Below are 12,072 nucleotides of genomic sequence, written 5' to 3' on the forward strand. Positions count from 1 at the left end.
TGGGATGTCTTAAATCAAACTCCGAGTTAAACAGCAGAAACATGGTTTTAAAGTTGGATTCTTTTCACAAATACCCCTCATATATGAGGTATTTTTGATAATAACCTTATTTTGTAATTTTAACTATTTTTAATCAAAAGAAATTAATTATAGACAAAATTACATTTAGTGAAACCGATCTATATGTTTAGGTCTGTGCTTCCAATCGATTCATATTCTTTGAGCTTTTCTTGCCAGACCCTTCATATTTGAAGTATTTTTTACTATAAAGAAAAACCTTTAAGCATTTTGAAACAACTTTTGCTACACGAAGAAAAATCTTTGAGCATTTTGAGTATTTTTATACATTTTCGAGTAAGTTTTTATATATGAAGAAAAACCTTTGAGCATTCTTCGTGCAGTAGACGTATTTGTTGATTATGCTGTTAAATGAAATATGGTGTAATATTTGAAGTTGTTGATTTTATTAAATGAAATTTAGTAGTTTTGGTGGTTTTTAGGCATTACATAACTGATTTTTGGACATCACGTGCTTAGTTTTTAGGTATTGCGTTACTAATTTGTAGATAATGCGTGACTGATTTTTATATATTGCATGATTGGTTGATATGGTATTACGTGACTGGTTGATATGCATTACGTAACTGGTTAGTAAAACATTACGTAAATAGTTAGTAAGGCATTACGTGACTTAAGGCATTACCTAAAAATTAGTCACGCAATGTCTAAAATCAGTTACGCAATGCCTAAAAATTAGATACGCAATAATTAAGTTATGCAATGTCTAAAAATCAGTCTTGCAATATCTAAAAACCAATGACATAATGTTTAAAAACTAATAATACAATACCTAGTAACTAAATTGTCAAAGCCATACAATATTTTAATTTACATATATGTTTAATCAATTTCAACCCCTCAACTTTGAGGTTTTATGAATAAACCAATAAACCTAAGAACGTAAAACATATACCTTGATGTCATCTCTACTCTTTGGGATGACAACAAAGAGTCGGATGGCGAGCTAAATCGTATTTGGCAAGAGAGAAATCAGGATTTAATTTTAAAATTTTTGTCTAGATGGCGGGATAGAGAAAACTGAAACCATTTTAATTTGTCTGAAATTGGTTAAAAGGTATTGTTGTCAAGTTATGTAAAAAATTGATTAAAAATAGTTAAAATTATAATGAAGTGTTATGAAAAAATAACTTAAAAGAACAAATAAAGATAACTTGAAAGAATAATTAAAGAAAAGAAAGAAAATATTTAAAAGAGATTTTATTGAAGTATGTGATTACAAATGAACCGAGGGACCTATTTATAGGCAATTAACCCCCTTATCTTGATAGAGTTTACAAGATGAAGATAACACTTAGGGATAAGATAGATTAAATCTTAATCCAACTTAATTTACATCAAATCTAGATATAGATAACATAAATGGATATTTACAAAATATTCATAACACTCTCCTTTAAATATCCATTATATTAAAAATATGTCTCATAAAACCTTATAAGGAAAAAACCTCATGGGAAAAAATCAGAGCAAAGGAAAGAGAGTACATAATTCTTTTCAAGAATACGCTTTTGAAATATTACCTCATTAAAAACTTTATCAAGAAAAACTAAGTGAGAAAACCTTGATGAAGGAAAAGAGTATAATGCATATTTTACTTCCACTGCATTATTTAAAATCTTTAAAACAACGCATTCCAATTTTTTGTACCAATTTTTTGAATGTTGCAGTAGGAAGGGCTTTAGTAAATAAATATGCTAGATTGTCATTTGAACGAATTTGTTGAACACTAATATCACCATTTTCTTAGAGATCATGAATGAAGAAGAATTTTGGTAAAATATGTTTTGTTCGATTGCCTTTAATATATCTTTCTTTTTACTGTGCTATACAAGCAGTATTATCTTTGTATAATATTGTTGGAATTTCTTTTTTAGTTGACAAGCTGCACACTTCTCGGATATGTTGAGTTAGAGATCTTAACTATACACATTCATGACTTGCCTCATGAATTGTTAAAATTTTTGCATGGTTAGAAGAAGTAGCATGTCAAACCCTGCTTTGTAAAATAATTATTACGTCATTTACATGCTCGATAGAATGTTTGTATATTTAGGAAGTTCGAAAAATTGTTAAAAGACGATATTGCCCCTAATGGTACCATTGAGTCGATTAAGCCTCGAACTAGTTCAAATAGGAATTTTAAGGTGAAATTAAGAGTTTCACAGTTCAGGGATGACTCAAAATGGTAATTCGGAGTTTGAGGATCAATTTGGAGTCAAACCGAAATTTTCACTATCTAGGGGCAAAATCGTAATTTTTCCACTCACGGATAAATTTTGAGATTTTGAGAGAATTTAGATCACATTTGACAAATTGGAGAATGGTATGAGTATAAGGGATGAAAAATATATCTATGGGCAATTTTTTAGTTTTTGGGGCAAAAATGTAATTTTTCACTTTACGGGGGTAAAAGTGTAATTTTTAAAAATTTACCCCACCAAAACTTTGAAAAAGTCTAGAAATTTCATGGAAGACATGGATAAGTGAAGAGGATTGAGTGGTAGAAAAATAAAGTCAAAAAGATGACTAGAAAAAAATAAAATAATAAAATATTCAAAAGGTAAATAAAATAATAATATTTTATTAAGCCTATTAAAAGGCTTGAAAATTCCAGAATTATTCATTGGGAGGGTCAGCCAAAACCAGCAGGAGAGAGAGAGAAATAAGAACAAACCCTAGAGTGAGAAAATTCAAAGAAAAAGTGTGATTTTTCAAGGAATCAAGTGTTTAAAGGTATGATTTTTCAAGCTTAGCTTAAGATTTATCATTTTCATGCATTTCTCCTTATTTTCTATGGTTAAATTATGTGTTTTGGTGATGGATTCAAATATGATCATATGGGTTTAGAGAGAGAAAGTTGTTAGATTAATTTGATTTTGAACTATGTTAGTGTTTAGTGTTAGTTTAGCATGTTTATGAGTAAAACAACAAGAAAAATATTCATTTTCTCCATGAATTTCTCTAGGCCGAATCTAGCCAATGGTGTGTGAGGATGAGGTTGACTTTATTTTAAGAGAATTAGATGGAAAAATGATGAATTATGAGGTTGGAAATTAAATGGGAATTTTTGGTGTAAAAAAATTGAAATTTTTATCCACTATGGGTAAAAGCGTAACTTGTGATCCGAACTGATAAATTGGACCACATTCATAGTCATTGAGGTATTGTGGATATAATTGGATAATTGAAATTGAAATGGATGGAATTGGAGTTGAATTGGAGATTTTAGAAATTTACACAGTGTATAGGCGAGTTAGGTCGGACACATGATTAAGCGATTGTCCAAACATTTCACACCCTATCTAGTGCATACGCATGGATAAGAGCCTGAAATAATATATATTGATTTGACACAAATTATTGAATTTTTGTGTCATGTATTGTGGATAGGTGGTGAGCTATTTGATACGGGTAAAAGACTACACCCGAGGATCGAGAATAGGAGTATATCTACTCCTAGTACAGTGAGTAAACTTACTATCGTCTTAATTATCTAGAGTAGATTTATTTAATTGTGTGATTTTATGGAAAAATGGTTTAATTGGAAAATTATTGTGTTTTATGGTAAAATGAGATTTTATAAAATAATTTTATAATATTTTTGAAAATTTAATAATGATTTCAAAAATAGAGTAATTGGAGACCTATACTATGATTGTGTTGTTTATCCATGATTTTACATTAATGGCTTATGATAAATGTAGGTATGACTGGTTATTTTTATGATTTTAAGAATATGTGAACTGCTTTATTTGCCTTGAATGTGTTAAGTGAGCCATGTCATACTATTGTGATTTTATTGGTTGGTGGATTATAAAGTGGGCACTGCAGTGACGGGGGTTCTGTGGGCCAGCCTAATTAGAGGGGCACGGTTCCCAATTATTGAGCTTACCTCGATTGGAGAGGCGCGTAGGATAACTCCCGAGGTAGGATTTGAGTACACTTCACGCTGGCCACCTCGTGAAGTTGGGACTCAGCCAACGCCAAGGAACGGCTGTGTTGTCAGAGGTGAAATGTGTTTGTGTGTGTGACAATAAACAGCCTTGGCGATCTCGGTAAGATGCTTTCGCGAGGTATCCCCGAGAATGGATTTTTGGCAAGGGCCAAGTTTTTGAAAAGTGCATAAGCCATGTTGAGTAATTAGATGAAATCCAATTATTTATATAGGTTGGGATAAATTATTTTAATTGTCTCCTATTACTCGGCTTTAGATTATTTTGATGATGTTTGTCTACTCACTGGGATTTTATAATCTCACCCCTTCTTCCTATACATTTTTCAGGCTCATAATAGGCGGTAGACTGTCAATTGCATCGAGAAGTAAATTTCGGAGTTGCATCCTAGAAAGCAAGGTTATAGACTTAAACCTTATCAGTTATTTGGAGGCTCACGTGTCATTGTAATTTAAATTGCATACTCTAGTTTTCTATATTATAGTATGTATAAATTTATTTTGTTTTTATGTGCAGAAAATTAATTTTTTGATGTTTCAAAAATATACATATATATATATTGTTTTACATTAAAATAGATTATTTTAATTAATATTTTTAGTTTATTTTATTATTCAAAAAAAAAAAAAGAAAATGAAAAAAAGAGAGAGGAATGGAAAAACTGGTACAAAAGCCTTGCGAGGTCTCGAAAGGCGTTCGGGGGAAGAATGTCTATCGAGGCTTCGCGGCGGTTGTCACGGGCTCGATGGGAGTTTCGGGTCGTGACATAGCAACTAAAGTTTGTTTTACAGAATGTCATGAAATAGTCGTATCTGCATATGTGAATAAGTAACCTATCTAGGATCGAGCTTTGTGTGAATCTGATAAATATTTTGCATTTGCATAACCAATTAAATATGATTTTATTGCATTTGAATAATATAAGCTCATATCCATTGTTCTTTAGAGATATCGAAGTATATGTTTAATTCTATTTTAATGTCTTCGAGTTAGAGAAGAACCATATTTTGCTAATAAATTCATAGCAAATGATATATCAGGTCGTGTATTGGTAGCAAGATACATTAATACTCAAATTACATTAAGATATGATACTTCAGGATCAAGAAGTTTTTCATTATCCTCATGAGGTTGGAAATGGTTTTTTTTCATATCTAAAGATCTTACAACCATTAGTGAACTCAATGGATGTGCTTTGCTCATATAAAATCGTTTTAGCACTTTCGTTATATAATTAGATTGATGGATAAAAATTTCATTTGTCAAGTGTTCAATATGAAGACCCACACAAAACTTTATTTTTCTAAAATTTGTCATCTCAAATTCTTTCTTTAAATAATCCACGGTTTTTTTATAACTCTTCAGGAGTTTCAATAATATTTAGATCATCAACATAAACAGCAATTATCACAAATTCAAATCAGAATATTTTTATAAAAACACATGGGCATATAGGGTAATTTTTATAGCCTTCTTTCGATAAATATTCACTAAGATAATTATACAACATGCATCCGGATTGTTTTAATCCATATAAAAATTTATATAATTCGATCGAATAAATCTTCTAGGAATTCAAATTTTGTGTTTTAAGCAACTTAAAAAAGGCAGTCAATAATTGAAATATTGTCCTTTTTCATCATCAAAAGGTTTCTTCCAAGTTGTATTAATATAGAAATTGATAAAAGAAAAAGTATTAATGGAGAAATAAAGAAATCAAAAGAAAAAAACATTAAGTTTATACCATTAAAAGGTGCAACACTCGTCTACGAAACACTGGTACTATGTAGTCCACTATAGAAACAAAATTAATCTTTCTATTGAGAATTAATTCATGCTTTGAAAGTTCCCTATTATTTATATTTTTGTTTTTTTCAATTTGTCTTTGATTTTTTATTTTTTTCGTTTTCTTTTCTATTTATATTTTGTGAAAAAAATTAAAAAAAAAAGGAATTTAATAAAAGTGTTGTCAATCCATCTCTGACAATGAGATGTGAAAAAAGAATTTGATAAAGAAAAATATTAATAAAGAAATAAATAAATCAAAAGAAAATGCATTAAAGTATATATGAAACTTTATTAAAAGCTGAAAAAAATAGTTTAACTTTATCGAAAGCTCTCTTTATAGAAATTCCTACTTTCAATCCTTAAGATCAATATATCCTTATTGAAAATATTGATTTTAATACCAATAATCTCATTGTAAGCCAACTTCCATCAACTCTATTCAAGTGCCTAAAGTTAGAATATTTATTATTTTCTAATAATGCCTTGGAGGGAAGTGTGCCGTAAGAAATTAAAAATTTGACTAGATTAAGCTTGTTGTACCTTGATCATAACAATCTAACAGGTATGCTTAACGTGAGCCTTCTTTTAGACAAAATATTTTGTGAGAAGCAGTAACTATAGATTATATTTAAAAAAGAGAAGGGATGAAAAATCCCATACAAACTTTTTTTCCTTTAGACAAATTAAATGATTAGTTGGTAATTTAATTTTAGTCATGAGTTCAGATTTATGATTGTAATTTTCATTTAAGTTTAACTTGAGAATTTTAATTTGAAAGAAGATGTTTAAATTTCAAATATTGTATAAGTATGGGGGATAAAACTCATGATAATATGACTTTCTTCTAAAGATACATAGGAATTAGCGTATGAATTGGGTTGAGTTAGATATTATTATGATTTACATAAATAAAAATAAATTGTGAATTCAATATAAATTTAATTTCACTATTAGTATTTATCATTTCTTAAATTTTAAAGTAAATGTTGCATGAAAAAGACAGCCAATAACTGAAATATTGTCTGCTTCATTTGTCCTTTTTCATCATCAAAAGGTTTCTTTCAAGTTGTATTAATATAGAATTTGATAAAATTAAGAAACAGCATTAATGGAGAAATAAAGAAATCAAAAGAAAAAGCATTAAGTTATATTAAAAATAGATTAGTGAAATCTGCAAATTAAAAATTAAGGTATCATAATCAAACCGCAATGTCAATGGAAGTGGAGCTGAGAATATCAACCAGACTTTGCTCTACTAAGCTTTAGCTTGATTGGCTCTGAATGTTTCCCCACTGATAAAAGAGCTGGAGCTACCAAGTTTATAAGATAAAAGAGCTGTAGGGTATGTAAAGCAGGATGCAAAAATGCAGTTACAGCACAATTGCCAATAGTTTTCATTATCAAAAACTTGGTGGTGTTCTATAAAATGTAACATTGATCTTTGAGCACTCCAATAAAATTGTACGATTGATGTGTAGGTACTGTTATCATAATCGTAAGTGTTTGCTGTGTCAATGTGCATTCAAGTTTATATGTACGAATCAATGAATAAAATAGCTGTTGCTTTGCTGCTTCATCTCTCTGTTCGTCCCTCTTTCTTATCTTTATAACACCCAACTCTAATAACCTCAATAGATGATAGCTACGTTTTCCTTCTTGATCTCTCTGACAATGATTCCAATGTATCATATACGATATTCATGTACAAAATACAAAACATACGATAATCAATAAGATCATCTCATCAGAACAATAGAAAAAATCATTAAAGAATCATTGACATACCAAACGGATGAGTTTATAAGGCATTGTCCGATGGGGCTAAGTTCGCTCCCATAGGTCTAGTCAAGATGTGAATGTGAAAAGCTTACAACTATTGTCTTGAAAGTATTATCACGCATGAATGTACTCTCCAGGGGAGCCCAATTTCAACATATTAGCGAGTGGGATGTTGACAAGAATTGAAGAAAGGAGATTGCGGGACAAGAATTGGATTCATTATGTGTTGGGGGTCAAAAAGATATCTAAAATATTCAGATAATATTGCTTTAATTTCATTATTACTTCATTGTGAATTCTGATCGACCTATCTTAAATTACATACATTAAAGATGGAAGATTTTTCTTACATTCCTGTATATAGATAAGATTTTCCATATACATCAGGAGAAATCTAAGAGAAGAGAGAATAGACCTCAGCTCCCGTAGAGAGTAGTACTACTCGTTAGGCTAGCTAACATGTGCGATGAATGATAGTTGCATAATAATTCATCACTTCTTTCTTCTTGTCGATTTAGAATTCTACTCCTAAGTAATACCACATTGCTCATTATCTGCAAAATCTATGACTGGTTCGATTAGTATGAAGCATAGCTTAAACAATGACAGGCAGCAGCTATGAAAGCAAGACCAGCAAAGGAGAGATTCATATCAGGCAGGCAAAGTGAAGGCTCTCAAATCTCAACGGTAACTAACCAGGAGGAAGGGTCTTCATGTACAAAGTAACTTGCAGACACTATCAGATAGCTGAAAAGAAGCATTAGTCCCTTGAAGTAATTGGCAGTTCCTTCCTGGAAACAACACATGGTGTAGGTTGAATTACATATTTAACAGAAGAAAGAATGATGGAGAAACATTGATAGACCTTTTCTCTGACTATCCCTTTGATTTTACCATATTCTAGACTAGAACTCCAGTCTTCTCTCCTCAGAGTTAGTATATCTTTTTATTTATTCTTATTACTTTTTCCAGTTGGGTTCTTGATATACATACCTGCATCAAGAAGGCTACAAATAGAACAGTCATGACCAGAGTTGCTGTCTCGAAAAGTTGAAAGTTTAAGTCCACCGGGCGCTCAAATATCCATCCGATAACCACTAAAAAGGGAATCTGTGGTAAACAATAATACAAATTTCAGATACATGCTAGGCAAAAAGAACAACAACAGCAGATTTGCAGTAAAAACAAGATAAATGATCAAGCATTCAAATGATGCAACATGGGAACAACCCAAGTTCCCTGTATGAGCTACTAAAGCCTATGGTAGAGGGGCATCTTTGATCATTTCCTGATACATCAGAAAGAAACAATACTGTTGTTTGACTTCTGAATGCACTACATGTTCACAAAGGAACTTTGTGAAATGAAAATCACCTACCAAAAACATGGAAATCTGCGTTGATGACCCTATTGCTACTCCCAAAGACACATCCTGCAGAGAAATTCAATTAAACAGGAAACGATAAGCCGCAAAAATTTTCAGAAATGGAAAGAAAAATCCCTCACAAGTTTGTTTTTCATGGCAAACATGACTGAGGTTGTAACTGCTGCTGTGTTCCCACCTATAGGAAGCAAGATAACAGTAATAAAAGCGACTGGTACACCCCAAGCAAGGGATGCTCCCTGCAAAAACCAGCAAACAAGAAAAAGGTCATCTGTCTTGGAAGATAGATCAACAAAATATTTTAAAAAAAGGTGACCAGCATATATTACCTCTATGGCATCAACCAGATACTCTGAAAGGATAGAGATCGCAGCTGCCATAATTGCAAGCCAGATCGCTGATTCCCATTTAGAGATCTCTGGGGCTTCTTCATCATCATCTAAGTTGTCTCCGTTTTGACCTTCTTCCTGATTTCATACCATTTGTCAAACCTCTAACTAATACTATATCAAAAGAATGGAAGAGAAAAGAGAAAATCAACACTAGGGATGAAGGATCACCAGATCATTTAGATTCTTTAACTGGAAAACGATATAGGCAATATAGGCTGGAAGCATGACACAACTACTAAATCTTGAGAGAGCCAACTCTGAGATCCCCAAATGCACTTCAGTGTGTGTGCTGTGGAGGAATGCTGGGAACAGTAGGCCCATGACCGCCATCAACAGCAGTCCTGAATTGACAACAGCCGTTGGCTGCATGGAAGTTTAGCTCAGCTTTGGGATGAACAAAAAGTAAACAAAGGAACTGAAAGAAAAGCAGAAGGAAATGGCAATGTATTAACCTTGCTGAAAACCTGCTCCTTTCTAACAATCCCACCAAAGAAGAATGCACATCCCAGAACAAACAACAGGTTTGACAGAAGTGAGCCAAGCAATGACAGCTGAACAACACGTATCTTTCCAGTTCTCAGTGCATAGATTGATATAATCAGCTCTGTTGCATTCCCGAATGTAGCATTTAGAAGACCACCGACTGCAAATGTTCATCTCAAAATATCAACTACTACTTAAGGAACAAACTGAAGTTGGCCAGAAACTAGATGTGGATGTTTCTGCAGCAAGCACAGATATTGATGTGAGATCCTGTAGAACAAATAAACAATACCTGTAGGTCCACTGTAAAAAGCCAACTGCCTTCAATGAGAGCAAACAAAAATTCAATGTTAGCTGCTAAACCAAACAACCTTTTCTGAAATTGGAAAAGAGTAATTTACAGGGAAAGAACATCAGAATCCTTACTCTGTAGTATAACCTAAACGCTCAGCCAAAGGCATTATACCCAATAAGCCAAGAATAAAGACCCAACCCTGTGATCCAATTCAGCAAATATCAATGGCATGCACATTGCTGTACTACTCTATCAACAAAGAAAAGTGTATGATACAAATAAAAACTTACATTCTGACCAGTCGTTTTCTGGACGACGATTGCTAGAGGCCCAAAGGGGATCAGCAAGTTGAATTTCTTTGACAGAACTACAGTTTTTATACTTTTGTACACGCCTATCCCTCTACCACCATCTGGCAAACTAACAGAAAATGCTTGTTGTCGATCCACAGCATTAACAGAATGTCGAGCATCCCTTCCCAGGTTGTCATCAACCTCATGCGTGGACCTGTCATCTAGTGATTGCATCTGCTACATCAAGCATCAACCAGAGATTAGAAACCAACGCCACCTCAGCAACTCAAACTGCAGACTATGTATTGATTTCTGCACTAAAAAACTTACTTCAAGGTGGGATTTGATCCCAAATATTTGCAGCTTGTAATCCATCTTCTTGTGTTTAAATTTAATAATACCAGGATTAGTTCCCTATCCCCATTGATTAAAGGAGCAACCCCTATTCATTCGCTTCAGTTTCATGGTTTTTCAGTTCTCATCAATGTCTAACTTTTTCATTTTTGAATATATAAGAATCATCACTCACGATCTAACGCAGATCATCACGATTAACTTTCAAAAGAAACTCATCGAACATAACCAAAAACATAGCAAATATGCTGAAGATAATCCAATGATATTTCAAATCTAGTAAAAGGAATTAAAACCAAGCTTCGCAACTGTAGTTACTAATTCTTCAATGGAAAGGTATTCAACAACATCAAATCAATCCTCTCGAAATGCAATCTTAAAGGTATAAATTAACTCCAAGCAATCAAAAAGCATGCATGTAAAAGCAAACAGTATAAGATTAACACAATCAAAGCACGAAGAACAATTGTTTTTCTTCTTTTTTTGCATCATTTTTGACAACTTCCTTTTCAAGTGCACAAATTGCAAGCCACACGTTTCCTATCATCACTCCTACTCCTACTCAAACTCAAACTCAAATCACACCCTAAAAAGATCCACCCATTACCCTTACCTTGCTGACTTATTCAACCCATATGCAAAAGCCAAAGTGGAAAAACAGCAGTCTTTTTTTTTTTTTTGGAAAGGCAGATCTAAAATAGCAGTCTTAGTCATGTAGTATGTACAATTATGAAAGAACAGACCACCGTAGCAAAGCAAAACCAGCAGCCGCATTTGCCAATGGCCATGCAGAACGTAGCATTTGCGTGGAACACGTCAATCAACTTTGCCACATGAAACATGAAACCAAACCTGCTTGTCAGATTTATGTTTTTACCTTCCTAAAGGATTCCACGTAGACCCTTCTGCTGGAACAAGAACACCTTGACGATATTGGACTAAACACATGTAAAACTGCCCTGTCCCACCGAGAATAGCTTTCTTGCTGCATGCACCAAGGTTCAAGGTGGTTTGCTTTTTCCTTCAGATATGAGAATGGGATGTCTTAAATCAAACTCCGAGCTAAACAGCAGAAACATGGTTTTAAAGTTTGCAATGTATTGCTCGAAGTCATGTTGCTTGACTTGGAGGCACAGCAAGATTAATTTCCTTGCACTTTTCATAGTCCGTATGGTGGACCAAAAACAAAAAAAAGCTGACAAAAAGCTAACTGTGGAAGCTTTTATCAGAAAGCAATTTGCATTGTATTGCAGTACTGACACGACTTTTT

At 32.8% G+C, this 12,072-nt stretch overlaps 1 protein-coding gene across 1 annotated transcript; it reads right to left on the bottom strand.

Moving 5' to 3' along the window:
* Window positions 1-7,874: 7,874 nt before the first annotated feature.
* On the bottom strand, window positions 7,875-10,929 carry LOC108662980 (vacuolar cation/proton exchanger 5-like). Its single transcript, XM_088808290.1, has 12 exons — window positions 10,779-10,929; window positions 10,446-10,682; window positions 10,287-10,354; window positions 10,153-10,181; window positions 9,830-10,020; window positions 9,546-9,740; window positions 9,315-9,452; window positions 9,108-9,224; window positions 8,980-9,033; window positions 8,595-8,711; window positions 8,298-8,392; window positions 7,875-8,155 (listed from the first exon to the last, which is right to left on the bottom strand). Coding segments are annotated over exons 1-12 (1,287 nt in total). The 5' UTR covers window positions 10,824-10,929; the 3' UTR covers window positions 7,875-8,154.
* Window positions 10,930-12,072: the final 1,143 nt, after the last annotated feature.

This window comes from Theobroma cacao, chromosome 7, assembly GCF_053813885.1.
Source record: "Theobroma cacao isolate CCN51 chromosome 7, ASM5381388v1, whole genome shotgun sequence".
Taxonomy (NCBI): Eukaryota; Viridiplantae; Streptophyta; class Magnoliopsida; order Malvales; family Malvaceae; genus Theobroma; species Theobroma cacao.

Coding starts and splice junctions, on each gene's coding strand:
- LOC108662980 (XM_088808290.1), bottom strand. CDS start 10,823: ATGGATTACAAGCTGCAAATATTTGGGATCAAATCCCACCTTGAA. Junction 9,741..9,829: donor AGGAGCAGGTTTTCAGCAAG/GTTAATACATTG, acceptor ACTTCCATGCAG/CCAACGGCTGTTGTCAATTC. Junction 9,225..9,314: donor ATCTGGTTGATGCCATAGAG/GTAATATATGCT, acceptor TGGTTTTTGCAG/GGAGCATCCCTTGCTTGGGG.